This window comes from Oryctolagus cuniculus, chromosome 2 (assembly GCF_051225735.1).
Source record: "Oryctolagus cuniculus isolate XC-2025 breed Fujian yellow rabbit chromosome 2, ASM5122573v1, whole genome shotgun sequence".
Taxonomy (NCBI): Eukaryota; Metazoa; Chordata; class Mammalia; order Lagomorpha; family Leporidae; genus Oryctolagus; species Oryctolagus cuniculus.
In genome coordinates, this window is record NC_142868.1 from 138,606,649 (window position 1) to 138,624,204 (window position 17,556).

At 45.4% G+C, this 17,556-nt stretch overlaps 1 protein-coding gene and 1 long non-coding RNA gene across 2 annotated transcripts in view; one reads left to right on the plus strand and one right to left on the minus strand.

Moving 5' to 3' along the window:
- Positions 1-465: 465 nt before the first annotated feature.
- The window catches only part of ANTXR1 (ANTXR cell adhesion molecule 1), a 241,179-nt gene continuing 224,088 nt past the window's right edge, over positions 466-17,556 (minus strand). Inside the window, exon 18 of the mRNA XM_002709824.6 lies at positions 466-4,314. Within this exon, the coding sequence (XP_002709870.1) occupies positions 4,054-4,314 (261 nt within the window). The 3' untranslated portion in view covers positions 466-4,053. The remainder of the gene's footprint in view (positions 4,315-17,556) is intronic.
- LOC138848597 (uncharacterized) overlaps positions 14,896-17,556 on the plus strand; it is a 28,212-nt gene continuing 25,551 nt past the window's right edge. Inside the window, exon 1 of the long non-coding RNA XR_011386601.2 lies at positions 14,896-15,035. This is a non-coding gene — a long non-coding RNA (uncharacterized LOC138848597). The remainder of the gene's footprint in view (positions 15,036-17,556) is intronic.

Consider the following 17,556-nt stretch of genomic DNA (forward strand, 5'->3'; position numbering starts at 1 on the left):
GGTAAAGCGACTTGGACCTGACCTGAAGAAGCAATACAAATACAGATAGAAGGGTATTAATTGTGGCTCTGGCTGTAGCGTTGCCTGAACTTGTAGGCAGCTTGAACCTCTGGACTGTTCTGTGAGTTAAATCAGTCAGTGACCTTTCTGCTGTGGCAGCCAAACAAACCTCACTGCTCCAGGGCGGTTTGCTGTGTTTCTGTCTTCACTTTCTCTTTTCCTCTTCATTAAGCAGGAATTACTGTTTTAAATTGTTAACAGAAATAAAGAAGAGTTTGAATGTCAGAAAGCTAAGGGAGAAGTGGCAGTTACCGACAGGCAAGTGCTGGATGGAGGGCGTGGGATGATTTGAGAAATGTAATTTAATGCACAGGACCATAGCCATGATCACGAGATCAGGATGTTAAGTGTGTGAACAATGTGCACTTTATTGTTTACGACAGACACAAATAACCAGCAAAAGCATTCATTTTAGGAATTTATTATTTTTTTAAAAAAAGCAACTTGCAGGGTTTGCCACTGTACAGGTTCAGCCCAGTCTCCTACAGCCCGGCACAGCGATAACTGTTCTCTCGTAACAACAACTCAGAGGCACTGGAGAGCCGTAACCATCTTTGAATTTTCCCAGAAAGAAGAAAGAGTTAGAGTTTCACGTTAAGTGTATTCAAAAAAATCATACTCTAATTTAAAAAAATTGGTTACCCAGGTATGATAATATAGTAGAGCTCAGATAACTAGAAAAGGCGATTGGCTAGAATACCCATTGCCACCGGGTGTGCATTAACAGGCTTTTCACTGCATACATCTTTACATAGTTTGCAAACTAATTCAACCCATTTTACACAGCATTAATTTCTTTTTATTGAGTTGGCACTGGGCTGAAGCTGCTGCTCACCATCTCGTAAATACCAGTCTTCTCTAGTCCTTTCATCATTTATTTCCCCCATTTGACATAGTATTTGGACTGTAGTGCCAGTGACACTAAACATATCATATTCTCATGAAAAAATATCAGTATTCTCATGATACTTCCAATGAAGTTACCTATGGCCAGATATCCAAGACTATAAGTGAATATATCCACCAGTTCTGCTCTTGACCTTGGTAAAGGAGTGACCTTGTGTCTTTGCAGGAGTGTGTACCAAGCTCCAGGCAAGAAGCTGTGAACTGGCTGTCAACAGAGGGGACAGCAATGTTGATCAAGGTTCTTGTTAATGCTGTGCAAACAAGGGTCTCGTCGTTTCGGTAACTATTTATACATTTATAAAAGCAATACAATCATGGGAAGAACCAACAAGCACAGCTTGGTAGAATAACCTGCCATGAAATATCATTGGCTTTATAATAATTTACTACAACTGTTCTTTTTATTCACACTGGATAAGAAATGCTTCCATCTAACACATGGAATACGAATATATACAACAAAAATTTGGCTTTTAATAAAAAAAACTTTATAAGGATGATAACATGGGGGTTGAAAATTAACTTTGTGCAGTTTCCCAATCACAGTCGTATATCTCCTGCCTCTTACAGGGAATGACACAAGCGATAGATTTTGTCAACCAGCCTAAGAATTTTCTTGCCTGTAGTAGCCTGCTCTGAAAATATGACCATGTTCATACAATGAGAAGCTCCTCCTTCTTAGGATTGATTCTGCATGACTAGGGGTGACACTAAGAGTCAGTTTGAAGGACAAACCCTGCTAATCCTTTTAAAGATCATCATACATGAATATTTAGTGAGAACGCTTCACCAGCACAGCATCCTGGAAACTGCACAGGGCATCCGAATGATGGGCTGTTGAGGCCGTGGGTGTTGCACAGTGCCCGCCACCTGGTGCCAAGCCGTGTCAGCATCCGGGCTTGGGCTTTGCAAGGGCCGCCCAGTCACGCGGCCGGGGTGTGGGGAGGACTGTTTTGGACTGCCAGCAGTCAAAACAGTTGCCATGGGCTTGACGTCTCGATGCCATGAGCCTGGGGAACCCATTCTCCAGGGAATAGTTTGCTGGGGCCCAGCAGTGTCCCCGCTGGTGGCTGAGACACACTGGCCCCTGCTCCACAGGGGCTAAGCTAAAGAAGCAGCCTAGTGCTCTAAAAATAGACAATGCAGTAGGGCTGGATGAGGGGGAGGGAGGTTGCTTTCCTAAGTCCTGAAGAGCATCTCTGATTTTAGCGCCGTAGAAGGCTGGGAGATTCTTTGAAGCGGCAGCCACGGAAGAAGGTAAGGGACACATGGGGAAGTGTCGGTTTGGTGTTGGCACTGCAGATTTGGTGCCCATGGTCCCCCAGTGCGGCACTCTCCCCAGCTCTGTTTTTCCCTGGCTGTTCCTTTTATGACCTTGGGCTTCCCCACTGCCCTGGGGCCAATGATTTGCTTTTGTTTTCTAAGGTAGGGATGGCAAACAGGGTCCATCTTTCTCAATTCTGATGGATAAGCAGTGGCTCTTGGGAGTTGTCATCTGAGAAGGGTTTTGAAGAAATGGTTCAACTTCATGGGAAGCAGTACTGTGACAGATTGCCATGTCTGCCATGGGCACAAGAGTCGGTGGTAAGGGCATGCGCCCCAGGCCCTCAAGTTCCCTTCTTAGCTGAGAATGAGAGCGAGGCTGACGTGATGGGCTTTGGAGGGATCTTGGCAGGTCAAAGCCCAAAGCACTAAGTTTATGTCTTATCTCCTGCTTTGCTCCCAGAAGACTTTGAATTTCAGGGGTTTGGGACAGGAGTTTCAGGACATGTGGAAAGCTGGAGGGGGAGATGCTTTTGAACAGGCTGGTGTAAGAGACCCTAGACAATGACCTCTGGTGATGAAGCCCAAGGTTTAGTGAGTGCTCACAAGGCTTCTGATTAAACAGACTCAGAGAGACTTGGAGGAATGGGCTGGGGTCCTAGCATGGTGGGCATTTGGGAGCGTTTCTGTGTTGTGCATATGGTGTATTTCCCCTGGGCTAACAGCTAATACTATCTGCATGTTGAGAAGCAAAGGAGACATATATTTGTATCCACACGCGTGCCTCTTTTGGGGTTAGTCAAAGAACCTGGGGATACTTCACTTATTATGTTACCTCTCAGCTCTACCTAGAAGTTTCTGGTGCACAACTTTATCCAGAAAGAACACAAAATCAGTGATATCGTGTGGTGGGTGCTAGTGGTGCTAGTTTGAGAAGATGAACTCATGTGTTTGTCTCAATCACTTTTGAAGCCAAACCTTGGTTTTTAGCATGAAGCATGAACAGGTTGCCCTTCAACAATGCACTGTCTGTGGAGTGAGGGGACCAAGTCTGGTCAAAGCCAGCCACCTCTGGCACCTGATGGCCTGTGGGTTTTAGAAACTGTCTGATGCTCCCACCAACACCCCCCCCTGCCAAGGCACACAACTGATTTCACTTACACGTCAACATGGCAACATACCTTTTCCATCAGCAAACACCCACTCCCTTCTTCGTGTGGAAACGGGGAGAAGGGGAGAGGCCAACAAGGCATTTGTTCTTATTCACCTGCACATCGCAGGAGAACAGCCTTCGGGGTTCCTGTCTGATGTGGAGTTTCCTGCCACACTGGCGTCCCCAAGCTTTCCCAAAGTGGTAGGCACAGGTCTCCACCTTCCGGGGTGGCACGCAGGGTAGGGGTTTCTCGGCGCGGGAGGTGGAATGGGGGAGGGAAGGCCTTGTCGAGGGACCCAGCAATGTTATTTCTTATCCGACTCTGTATTTCACCCTCCGAGAAAGGCTTTTGTCTCCAGGTCTCCATGAGACACAATCCCACTGGGAGCATTTGGCAGTTTCACTGCCTCTGGAACCTTCTAGAGGTGATGGCTGGCCGGCAGTAAATGTGACTGTGTTTGCCTCATCCTTTGTTTTCAGGCAAATCAAAATTTCTTTTCTTTCCACTGATGACGATTGTCGGTGTCCTGGCATTGCCAACCAATTTAGAAAGTGTGAACTCGGTGGGCTCCATCACCACTCATCACCTCCACCTGGAAAGACTGTTTTAACGCCACAGAGGGGCCTCCTCCCCGGAGTTTCTGAGAGAGCCCAGAGCCCAGGGCTTGGGTTTAGACAGAAGGCCTTGGAGGGGGTCGGGAGGGGGGCGGTGCCCTGTTGGGAGGGGGGGCTTGAGGAGGAGGGGGAAGGGTAGAAGGTGGGGAGGGGATTGGAGGGGTTGGGGCGCTGGGGGGTGGGGGAGGGCAGTGGGGAGCAGGGGGTGGGGGGGTATAGATGGGGGCAGGAGGCGGTGAGGTGGTGTGGTAGGCGTTGTTGAGGGGATACTTGGCTGGCTGGTTGTTCTTGACCCTGGTGAAGTTGATGCAGCGCCCCTAGAAGAGAATCAGAGCAGGAGACGTGAGCTGGGGCCTTACAACAGGCAGCTGGGGAGTGTGGTGTGAGCTGGGCCTTAGAGCCATTGCAGAGATGAGCAAACTGAAGCTCAGAGAAGGTAGGGCCCACCCTCTCCCAGGACCTCTGCTCTTACTGCTGCTTTCTAAAGGAGGGATCCCAAGTTGCCAAACAAAAGGCACCTAGCTCAGTGGCACTCCTGGAGGCAGCAGAAGGTGAAGGGCATGCATTTTTCTATTGCAATGCAAGAGTGAGAATCCTCCCATGAGCCACTGGTACTGGGTAGTGCATTCAAGAGGCAGCTGATGAGGAAGAGACACAAGATACACAGAAATACAGGTTCCCCTTCCTGACCCTTGCCCTCCCCAAAGCTCTTCCATAAGCAATTTGCCCCGCCCTTGCTCTGGTTGCAGGAGTCCTCTTCTTCCAGGTGTGCTGAGTCTGTCCGGGTGCCCTTAAGTTATTAAGAAATACAGCCTGGGGGCATTTTACCACTAAGCAGTCCTGTATCCTGAACTCATCTCTCACCCTTGCTGGGGACTCAACCGGACGAAGCAGAGTAGACATCTGGGACCCGACAGTAGCTTCTTCAAAGTGCAGAGTCTGAAGCCAGCCCCAAGCAGCCCTGTGTTACCTGTGGTGTTGTCTTAGGCTTGCTGGAGTCATAAGCATGCCCTCTGTGGCTTCAAAACGCCTAACTTCTCTGCAAGGGAGGGCAGCATTGGTGTTCTCCCACTGTGCATGTTTGCCTTTTGGAGAGTGAGCACCCTTTACTTTTCCCATAAGAACCCTCGCCCATACCTGGGCAGACAGTGGCCATGCTCATGGCCTCCACCCTAGTGGGGGCCACCTTCATGGGCTCCTGGTCTCCCTGGGTTCCCAGGCCTGTGCAGCGTCTTAGTGCTCTCTCTATTGTGTGTCCTTGTTGTCTGCAAAATCCCTCCCTCAGTGAGGCTGCCCTTCCCCTCTCTCCCCTTGCTCATTTTGATCTCATCCCTGGGATTTCTAGCTGCGTGGCCTGGGGCTGCAGTGTGGGACAGTTCCTACCCTCCAGGACAGGCGCTCATCCTGAGTCAGATACATCCAGAGAGCCTAGAGTTTCCCTTTCCAGGCCATTTGGGGAAAACTTGAAGGGGGAAGCAGAAGGGGAGAGTGTGGAATTTAAGGGACAGTTAGCTCTGGGGAAGAAAGAAACCTCCAGCCTGTACTCACCCTTTGTGGCTTGGGGTTCATCTCTAGTTATAAGCCACACTGCACATCGCAGCCTGCACGCTACGACTGTTCTGTCAATGTCTTATCTCCCTGACCAGATGGGAAACTTCTGGAAGGGAGTGGTCTTCTTCTGTACTTTGCTGCTCCATAACTCAGAGCCTCATGGGGGTACTCTGCATGAGGGAGACTCTTGGTCACACAAAACAGAGTTGTTTAAAGCCACTTGGGGGTAGTAGGGGTTTGGGCAACATTAGCCATGAACTGAAAATTCATTTGCAAAGACAGCATTAGAGAATCTTGACTGGGCTTAGCTTAGGGATTACGATGCCACGTTGAGATGCCAGTACCCCATTTCCTCTGACCTTACATTTTGGGAGATTTAACCAAGACCTAACCTGGCTATGGGGTCCACTAACTGCAGAAGTGTCGCCATTATCTCACTGCCTGGATAGAACACCCAGCTCATGTTCAAGCTTTTCGGTGTTCTGTTGATTTTGCAACCCAGTACTGTGAATTCCTCGTTGTCCAGGGAGCCCTCTTTTATAGCTTTATACATGTAAGCTCTGGTTATAGCTTACTTCTGACTCTGGATAAAGCTCTTTCCTTCAAGATGGGAAGCCCTGATGGTTACTGTCTGTGATAAATTCCTATAATGACGACGCAGAATCAGGATTTACTGTACCACCTATTCTGTCCTTCCTTCCTAGCCAGGCTGTCAGACAAGAGTCTCCAGACATTCATTTCCTTCAAAGAAGGGAAATTCTGAGCCTGGGGAAAGAGCTGCTGGTGCTTGGGTTTGGTTCCCACCTGGCTTCAGCGCTCCTTTCAAGTTGGCCACTGGGCTGGGACAAGAGAGGAGGCTATTTAACCGAGAAGCCCATTGACGTGTTTTGTGCAATTGTGACTCTACTACTTTTCCCAGAGGCTGTTTTACCCAAAGTCAGAAGTTCCCAGCCCTTTTCTACCTGTAACTCCATTTATAATCCATATGGGGATTCTCAAGTGTTTCTGAAAGGGTCTGAAAGGATCCACAGGATAAAAGATGACCTCTCACACGTGCCAGCTGAAGATGGAATGGAAGAGGGCAGAAGGGACTGGTCTGGGGGAGAGGCAGTGAGCCCTACTTTCATTAGCCAGTAACACCCCAGGGGTCCGGACGTAAGTTTCCTGCTTCAGAGTACTGGGCAGTTCACCATGGACCGCAGTATATTCAAGCCTAGTTCAGACCAGAACTAGTAAGCAGACCAGATGTGAAGGGGCCAGCTCATAGCCTCTGCCTTGCCCCCACACTGGCCACCCCACTGTGTGCTATGGGATGGGAATCACCACCACCTGCCACTCACAGGCATCATGGAGTTCAGTCAGTCATTGTTGGGGAAGGTGTGGAACAGGGCCTGGCACATGGTGTTTGGCAGATGCCATGGAGTTCAATGCTGCTTCTCTGTAGTCAGAGACACAGAGGCTATGATGCTGTGATGGCCTCGTCTATGGTGGAAAGGTCACTTGGATATGGTATCAGGTGTTGCCACTCCTAGTTGAGTAGTTGAACACCCTCCGAGTGAGCGGCAGACTAGAGTGTCTGTGCTACACACCTGACTTCTACAGTAAGCTTAGTCACTAGGGAAAAAAAAACCCTTAACATTGGGGGCTGATGTGTGGTGCAGAGTTAAGCTGCCATCTGTGGCAGCGCCCCCTATGGGTGCTGCTTTGAGTCCCGGTGCTGTGCTTCCAACACAGCTCCCTGTTAATGCACCTGGGAAAGCAGCGGAGGATGGCTCAAGTGCTTGGGTCCCTGCATCTATGTGGGAGACCCGGATGGAGTTCCAAACTCCTGGTTTTGGCCTGGCTCAGCCCTAGCCGTTGTGGTCATTTAGGGAATGAATCAACAATTGAAAGATCTTTCTTTCTCTGTTTCCCTCCTCGCTCTGCAACTCTTAAAAAAATCAACCTTTAAACAACAACAATGAAAAGCATAACATAGGATGCGACCAAAGCATTCTCCAGAGCCTGCCTCTTGTACCCTTCTCCACTCTCAATGCCACAGAACAGCAACTTATTTCCTAGAGGACCTCCCACGGTGCTTTGCACACACAGTGGATTGAAGATGCATTCCACATATTTATATTTCTAAAAAAGGTGCAAACTCAGCACAAACACATCCCTGGTGTCATTTACAGCAAGACACACAGTTTCCATAAGAGGGGTGTGGCTACAAATTAAGTCCTTAAAACCTGGAGCCAGAGGCGCCAACATAAACACCATAACACTTAGACCATATAATTGGCCTAAAGATTGGTTTACACGACATCATTTTTCGCTTGGGAGAGGATAATAGGAAGGCCAGATGTTCTCAGTGTCATATATGCCAGCAAATCTGCACCAGTGTTTGGTTAAAAGGTTGCTAGGATGATTGGAGCTCTCACTTCATAACACTGGTCTTTGCAACCCAATTTAATTCTCCACAATATTGTTTTCTGGCAGTTTGATTCAGATCCAAGAGTTCTCTTTGACTTCAGTTTACTTCGGCTTCCTTTTTTACAAAGTATGAATGCCAGTCATTTTCACACATCACCAACACAACACTATGGTTAAGTTGCAGAATTACATGCAGCCTTGTCTCTTTTACAGTGGTGACTTAATAGGATGCTAGCTGGGTTTCCTCCGGGGCCTGAAAATGCCACTGTGACCTGGCTGTATCTGACAAGATTGCAAGGACCATTAAAGATATCCAGGCCCATCATCTTCTTATCAAAGCCCTGTGAGCAAAGTACCATTGTTGTCACAGCACAGAGAGCAAAATAAGGCCCCAGACTACTCCTGTTTCTTGCCCAAGACCACTCGGCTGGAGGTGGTTGAGGGCTATTCAGACCTAGCCCTGCTTGCTTCGGTGACACATCCTCTTTTGATTTCATTATCCTGGATAAAGACTAAAAGTGCGGATAGTTTCTTGAATGACCTGTAGATAGTATCACATGATTTAAGTAGCGCTTTGCTACTATCTGTCAACTCTTGATGCAGCTTTCAAGAGATTTTTCCAGAACACAAGTCTGGTGACTTCACTTTCCATCTCAAAATTTTTTAATGGCTCCCATCACCTTTTTTATTTTTATTTTTTTAAGATTTTTATTTATTTATCTGACAGGTAGAGTTACAGACAGTGAGAGAGAGAGAGAGAGAGAGAGAAAGAGACAGAGAGAAAGGTCTTCCTTCCGTTGGTTCACTCCCCAAATGGCCACAATGGCTGGAACTATGCCGATCTGAAGCCAGGAACCAGGTGCTTCTCCTGGTCTCCCATGTGGGTGCAGGGCCCAAGCACTTGGGCCATCCTCCACTGCCCTCCTGGGCCACAGCAGAGAGCTGGACTGGAAGAGGAGCAACCAGGACTAGAACTGGTGCCCATATGGGTTGCTGGTGCCACAGGTGGAGGATTAACCTAGTGAGCCATGGTACTGCCCCCCCTTTATTTTTTAAGATTTCTTTATTTGAAAGGCAGAGTTAGAGAGAGAGAGAGAGAGAGAGAGATCTTGCATCTATTGGTTCACTCCCCAAATGGCTGCAATTGCTGGGGCTGGGGCCAGGCTGAAGTCAGGAGCCAGGAGCTTTATCTGGGTCTCCCATGCAGGTGGAGGGACCCAAGGACCTGGGCCATCTCCTGTGGCTTTCCCAGGAGCACAAGCATGGAACTGCATCAGAAGTGGAGCAGCTAGGACATATTGCAGATGCAGGCAGTGGCTTAATCCGCTGGGCCCTCTCATCACCTTTAAAATAAAACCTAAGTGCATCTGATGGCACATGCAGCCCTGTTTGATCTGATCCTTGCTGTTATCTTTCCATTCTTTTGCTGTGTTCAGGATGTCCATCCTGGCCCATCCTAAGCCCTTTGTGAATATCTATTCCATGCAAGACTATAACATGCACTTGGTGTTCTCCAGATGTTTCCTCATTGTTCCTCTACTAGTTGGTGAACATTTCTAAGAAGGCATTAGGGTCTTCTGCTCCTGAGTCTAATGCTGCTATAAAGACTCCAAGTTCAAGTTAAAGATGGCACACAACAAATACTGCTCATAAACCTGAGGGGCTCTGAGTTGCAGCAAGACTTTTTAGAAAGCTCAGATTTTCCCCACAAGTTCAGATTCTCAGAAGGTCCAGGGTCCATTAACATGGCTACATGTTTAGGGCCCCTCGGGTCACTTCCTCACCCTCTTTGGACATTTTCTAGGCTTTTCAAGGAGAGCTGACGAGAATCCCATGTGCTCCTTGATTTTCACACTTGAAATATCAACATGGTACATTTTAAAATCCTTTTTGGGTTCCTTTGTTAAAGGAGATTGTCCCTCAACAAAACCCTCCGCCTAAATTGGAGGTGACAAACTCTGAGACGGTTATGGCATAGTCGGGATGAAGATCTTGTTGACAAGATCTTGTGTTTTGAACTGCAGATACGGATGGTCCAAGGACACTGGTGGTATGGAGGCTGTATTCTGCCTGGAGGTCAGGACCGGGAGGCAGAGTTCTACCTTCTGCTCTGCCATTAGCACACTCCCTGTGAAACAGGGGAAAGTCATGCTCTTGCTATGGGTCCTAGCATTTTCATCTATAAAATAAAGTTGCTGCACTAGCTCCATGATGTCCAATATTGTCTGATTCCATCAAAACTTAAGTTGCTTTGGAACTCTTTACTTGGATAATTTAAATCCTTTTGGGGCATCCAGACTGCACATGTTTTTGTACTCCTTAGTTTGGCTGTTTGTAATGTATATATTCCAGTTGGTCATTAGGTTATTCTTGGTATTAATAAGTCAAAATTGGGGGCTCACCATCAGCTCTTCTGTTATGTGGTAAGGATTCAAGTTTGCCTGTGAATTCTGACCTTGGGTTTGTGGGATAATAGGGGAGATGTGAGAAGAGCTGTGGGCTGATGGTGTGCAACCGTCTTGCCAGTGGTGAGCTCATGTGTGCTGACTGTTATGAAACATCTGCTTGCATATCAGGCCTGCTCAGTGGAGAGGGAGCTGGCCTTCGGAGATGGTTAAAAATATGCCACAGCTCCCACAGATTAAAACAAATAGTTTCCTATGAACAGAGGTCATTTAAGGAAATTGGATTTCACGCAAGAATACTAAAATAATCAGATGGAAAAAGTATAACATATAAGCCAAGTTTCCTCTGACAAACACCTTTCCTCTCTGGCCTCCTTCTAGCAAGGATTGTCTTGCTTGGTGAGCTGTAGGTGCTTCTCAAGTTACAAATGGATTCGGTTTCCAAAGAGTGGTAGGAAGTCTGTTGTTTGGAATTTGTAGCATAGTTCCTAACTTAAATCACTCTTGTTAATGGCGGGTGGTTCTCAGGCTGGACCACAAAAGTTCACTGGCGTACTGAAGGCACTTAAGTAATTCTGCCGAAGTTGGGGCTTCAGGGATGAATGAGACACCTGAGCAATGAATGGGATGGGATGGGATGACTGAATGGTGTCTTCTACCCAGTCTGTGATTCTCTTCATTTGTTAATTTGTTTCTGCATTTATCCATTTGAGAAATGGTTTTTGATTGCCAGCAGTGTCCTAGACATTGCATAAAATGCTGCTGACAGTGTTCAGCCTATTCTGGTTCCTACTCTCATGAAGAACATAGTGGAAGTGGAGACAGAGTTTGGTCAAATGATCCCACAAACAGGGGTCTCAGCAATCATATCTGTGATCTGTGCCCCTGATCTTGGCCATAGTTGACTGGACCAGAGGTGGACACCTAACCTGTGCTAGCCCAAGCAGTTTCTCTCCCCTGGGAATTTGGAAGGATCAGTGAATGATAGTCAGTCACTTAGGACTGATACTTTAAATAGAGGATGGAAGTGGGAACTGAAGGGTAGCCACCTTCTGCCAGTCAAGGAGAAGACAGTTCTGATTCCGTCTCTGAAGATCTTTCAGGCCATTCACCCCTCCCTGTTCTCACTGTCGGTCATCTTCTATAACCTGGGCCACCAATTAAACTGGTCTTTTGGCTTTCGCTCTTTCCCTTTTACACCGATGTTTTGCTTTCTGTATAAAATGCACACACACACACACACACACACACGCAAGTGCAAGTATGCACAGACACATGTGTATGCACACCCTGTCATCTAGACAGTAGCATCCAAATTCCTCAGTAAGATCTGCTACCCTCTTTGCAATTCTCTCTGCTACTCCATTCTTTTTCTTTGAACGCTACCCTTCATCATGGCTCACGTTTTGAAACGAAGCAACTGTGCTTTGATTTTCCTTGTGACAGCATCATGCCATAGGGCTACTTCTGTGAAAGAGACAAACTGGCACAGAACCAGCCTGGCTTCCCCAAAGCTGGGGCTCAGGGCAAAGAGAGGGGAGTGTGTGCGTGGCCTCCCTTCCCTCCATCCCCAGCCTGCCCCGTCCATAAATCTCCTATCACAGGTTGCCTTTTATGTGCTGCTCGTGGAAAAGGATCCAAGGTCAACTCTTCTGGTTGATTCATTTTGCTGACACACGCTGGCATCCTCTCCATAATAACGTCCTTGGACGCCAAAAGTGAGGGTGAGATGAAAGCCCAAAGGAAATACTTGGTAACACGAGGAAATCAGAAAAAATGAAGGAACGGGCAGAAATAAAAGTGGCATATCTTTAGTGAGACACGTGTAAACATGAGGTTTGTCAGGATTAACTACTGAGATATGACTGACTTAACAATAAAAGCCCCCTTTTTTCCATTCGATCACAGTGAAATTTAACAATAAGATCCCTCACTTTCATCTGAAACATCTGTTTTCTTCATTGAAAATTTGGAAGATACACATAGGGAGGAGGAAGAAGAGGAAGAGAGAAGAATTTTAAATTCCAGCACTCAGAATTAACCTCTGTGCTTATCTTTTCAGGTGGCACAGACATACCACAGTGGTGCATGGATTTACAAAAATGGGATCAGCCTGTGTAACAGTTTAAAAAATTCACTGTAACAATTCTCCACCACTTTTAGAGGCTGCAAAATCTCTTATCACATGGAAGCCTCAAATGCAATTATTAAATTCTTTATTGTTGAACATTAGGAGTATACTTAATTTGTCTCTAGTGTAAATAATGCCATGATAAAACTTACTCATACATAAATATTTCTATCTATCCATCAGTAGTTCTAAGAAACTGTTTGGAGTAGAATTTCTGAGTCAACGTTTATGTACATTTTAACTGATTTTAATAATAAAATAGGTCTTCAAAAACTTCACAGAAAATGTGTATTATGAAAAAGCTATGTATGGATTTAAAAAACTTCTTGCACCAAAATACTCATCTTTTGATTCCATTTTCATAAAATTTTAGAAATCACCTTATATATTATCAAATTGTCTTCTAGAAAAACAATGACATTCATTTGTAGTCCCAATATTATTCCATGAGAATTTATATTTTCGTATACTTTCAATTTGAATTTTACCATTAAAATTTTTGCCAGTTGTCACACGGAAGAGTGTCATTGTTTACAGGTTTGTTGTTTTATGACTTGTGAGATGAGGCGGTTTTCTGTGTGAACACACAGGAGTCCTTTCCTACTTCCCTTCAATAAGAATTGCCTGTTCATATCCTTTCCCCACTTTTCTACTGAGGTTCTGATCCTTTCTTACTGATTTGTAAGAACACTTTGTAGAGTACTGTGTAACCTTTTCATGTAAGCTATTTCTTCCTTTGATTTTTGATTTGCCTTCTAATTTTTGCTTATGTTCTTTGTTAATGTACAATTAGATATTTTTATGTGAGTAGCCAATTGTATCAATCCATGGAGTCTGTTTTTCAGATGTATTAGAAAGACCTTCATTATTTTTCCTAGGCTTTTGTTTTTGATTTGATTGTTTTATTTGAAAGGCAGAGTTACAGAGATAGAAGGGCACACACATACACACACACAGAGAGCAAGAGAGAGAGAACACTGGTTCACTCCCCAAATGGCTGCAATGGCCAGGGTGGGCCAGGTCAAAGCAGGGAGCCTGGAACTTCATCTCAGTCTCCCTCATTGGTGACAGTGGTGACAGGAGCCCAAGCACTTGGGTAATCTTCCATTGCTTTTCCAGGCACTTTAGCAGGAAGCTGGATTGGAAGTGGAGCAGCCAGGACTGGAATGGGTATGAGATGCTGTCGTCACAGGGGGTGGCTTAACCTCCTGCACCACTATAATAGCCTCACTAATATTTTTTCTAATTTTCATTTTTTATTTGAAAGTCAGCTAGAGATAGAAAATAGAAATGGAGAGAGGCAGAGAGAGAGAGAGTTTCCATGCTGTGGTTCACTAGTTCACCCTCCAAATGCCCACAACACCCAGACTGAAAACAGGAGCCAGGATTTTATTCTGAGTGTCTCACACGGGTGGAAGGGACCCAAGTACTTGAACCATCACCTGATGCCTCCTAGGATGTGTGTTAGCAGGAAGTTGGGTAGGAGGCAGAGAGCTGGTACTTGAACCAGTCACTCAGATATGGGATGTGGGTGTTTCATGCGGCAACTAAAATGCTGCTCCACACACCTGCCTCCCCTCCCTCTCCCCTCCCCTCAGTTATGTTATAATTTCCTTTCTCTATGTTTGTAGAATGTGGACTGTAGAGTCAAACTGCCAGGATTCAAAACCTGGTTCTGCAACTTGGTGTGTTAACTTGGACAAATTAAAATTAGTATCTCTGTTTCATTTTCTTTAAAAGAAGGTAAATAATTGGCCCTATTTTATGGATTATCATTTGCGGGTTCATTGAGATTAAAAATAACTTTGAATAGTTTCTGGCACGTGAAATTTCTCAGAAATGTTAAATATTATTATCTAGAATATATTTTAGTATAAGGTGTGAGGTACAGGTTCAACTTTATTTCATCTTTTTCTAAATGGTTAGCCTATTGTGTGAACACCATTTGTTAAATAATCCGCCATCTTCCAACTGATTTTTAAAAGTTAATTACTTACTTTATTAATTTGAGAAATGGTGGGGTGTGGGGAGAGAGAGATTGATTTCGCATCTGCTGGTTTATTCCCCAAATGCCCCTGTGGCTGGGGCAGAAGCCAGCAGCTACAAACTCACATGGGTAGCAGAGACCAGGCCAACTACTTGAGTCTTCACCTGCTGTCCCCCCGAGCATGCATTAGCAGGAAGCTGGAGTCAGAACCCAGCCGCTTTGATATGGGATGTCAGCAAACAAACCAGTGACTTAATTGGTGGCCCAAATGATCACCCTTTCCACTGATTTAGTGCCACTTTAACATTTGGTAAATTCTCATTGGTTTTTTCATTTGTTTCTGGGCTCTCTGTTCTACTTCTTTGATGCATTGGCTTATACTTTTCTTTTCTTTTCTTTTTTTTTTTGACAGGTAGAATTACAGACAGTGAGAGAGAGAGACAGACAGAGAGAAAGGCCTTCCTTCTGTTGGTTCACCTCCCAAATGGCTGCCATGGCTGGTGCTGTGCAGATCCGAAGCCAGGAGCCAGGTGTTTCTTCTTGGTCTCCAAGGTGGGTACAGGCACCCAAGCACCTGGGCCATCCTCCACTGCCTTCCCCGGCCACAGCAGAGCTGGACTGGAAGAGGAGCAACCGGGACTAGAACCCGGCGCCCATATGGGATGCCGCCACCACAGGTGGAGGATTAACCAAGTGAGCCACGGCGCTGGCCTGATTTATACTTATAACAGCAGAATTTCAATTATTAGTGTGTCACAATATATTTTAATATTGGTTTTATATTTGTATTATTTTTCCTTTTCAAGATTATCTACAGTAATCTCATTTGTTCATTCTTCTTAAATAGGACATTCAAAGAAAGATTTGCAGGTTTGTTTTGTTTTTAGTAAGACTCTAGGCTGGTTTTAAGAATTTATTCCTAGGGTCCATCCTTTGGCCTAGAGGTTAAGAAGCTGGTTAGAATGCTTGTGTCCTATATAGGAGTGCCTGATTGACAGTCCCAGTCTCTGCTCTTCACTCCTGCTTCCTGCTAACGCACGGAGGCAGCAGGAGATGACTCAAGTAGTTGGGTTCCTCCATCCACTTGGGAGAGCTAGACTGAATTCCCTTTGACCTGGCGCAGCCCTGACTGTTGTAGGCATTAGTGAACCATCAGATGGAGCTCTGTCTGTCTTTTTTGTGTCTTCCTCTGTCAGTCTACCTCTCAAATAAATGAATAAAAAATACAAATAAAAATTTAAAAGACTGATGTCACAGTTTTAAGAAATTTATATAATTTTAACTACTATCATGGGTTAAAGACATTTCTCAGTTTTATGGGTTTTGCTTTGTTTTCATTAGCTTGTTCTTAATTCATAGATGCCTTGCTTGTGTCTTCTGTAGATTCATCTCATATAATTTTCTAAGTTTTAACTGTGGCTTACCTCATTTTTTTTCTTGTTTACTAAGTATGCAATTCTTCCAAGTCGCACAAAGTTCTTTTGGTGGTATCCCAACTGTCATCATTTGCTAGAGCCCCAGACCAACAGTGATTTATCAGAGCATTTGAAAACTTTCAAGTGTTTTTTGTTGTTGTTGTTGTTCTTGGAAAAAAAAGAGTTTAATCTGGTATTACTACTTTCCAGCCTTTTTTTCCTTTTCCTTTTTTTTTTTTTTTGTCTATGTGTATGTGTGTGGTATGGTGGGGGGAAAATGTGGCCTATAAAATTATACTTTCTCTTTTTTTCAAGTTTTCTTTGTGGTCTCTTATAGTCATTTTTTTAAAAATTTAAAAATAGTGTGAATTCTTCATTTGAAGATCTCTGTTAAATAAATACCCATTAATCACTTTTTGATTTGTCAAAGATTCTACATCTTTTATTAACTGTTTAAAAATCTGCTTGATCTATTGAAGTCCAAGGATGGTGTGGGTTTACTGAGTTTTCCTTTTTCCCAATATTCACTCAATCGTATTTGCTCATATTTTACTCTGCTGCAGCAGTTGTTTGGCCCCCAAGAGTAGCCGGGCGAGGGCCTCTCTCAGGACCACCTGGACAGAGAGAATCCCTTTGCTTCCTGCCTGTGTGTAAGGACGGCTGCCATCACTTTCTCCTCCCTGCATGCAGTACCACTTCCCTGGGGAGGCAGAATCTGGCCTCTGCCCCCTTGAGTCTCTGTTGGCTTGTGACCAGTTTGAGTAACAGAATTTGATGGAAATTGAGCTAGCTCTGAGCTGGACTCTAAGAGTCCCCAGAGTTTCTGCCTCCTGTTTTCGGTGCCCTGAATTTCCATATAAGAAGTCCAGGTTGCTCTCCCAGAGAGAGAGGCCGTGTGGATGAGCACGGAGGGACAGAAAACTGGGATGTAGTTTTGGTCATCCAGCCCCATTGATCTTTCCATAACTCTAGCCCCAGCCACTGTCTGCCTCATGAGAAATCCTGAACGAGAACTATGCAACTGAGCCCAGCGAAGCTGCAGAACTCGAAGACAAAATAGCGAACTGCGGTTTGAATCACTGCACCTTGGAGTGTTGTTCCACAGCAGTCCTGACACAAGTCGCAGCTCACCTTTTTGCCTAGTCACTGATGGGTGTGGAAGCTGAGTATAGGGGCTGTGGTTTCCTCCCCTTTGTTGGTACCTTGAACTTTGCACCCTTCCCAAAGGCGCTGCTAAGGATCTAGATCTGTGGTCTCACTGCTTCAGCGGCTAGCACTTTGCAGCACTAGAATCCAGGGGCCTCCGGGAGAAAGGTGATATCACTGGGTGCAAGGTACAGCCCCAGAGGTAACTGCCCCAAGTTTCCCTTTCTGTTCCCTGGATGTTTTCCCTAGCACCGTTCGTTTTGGAATATGTGCTGTTATGGTGATGAGAAAAGGCTGGAACGAGAGAGGACTGGAAAGATGTTGCCAAACAGAGAGGGTCTTGCCTATTCACACACTGGGTCTGTGACATTTTATCACCTGCTCCCATGCCACCAGTGGGTGGCCGGAGGTTGAAATGTCCCCTGATTTTGTTTAAATTGCCATTTTTGACATGAAAATAGGAAAAGCATTTTAATAAATACCTTGACAGAGAGGAAACATGGTAAGATAAA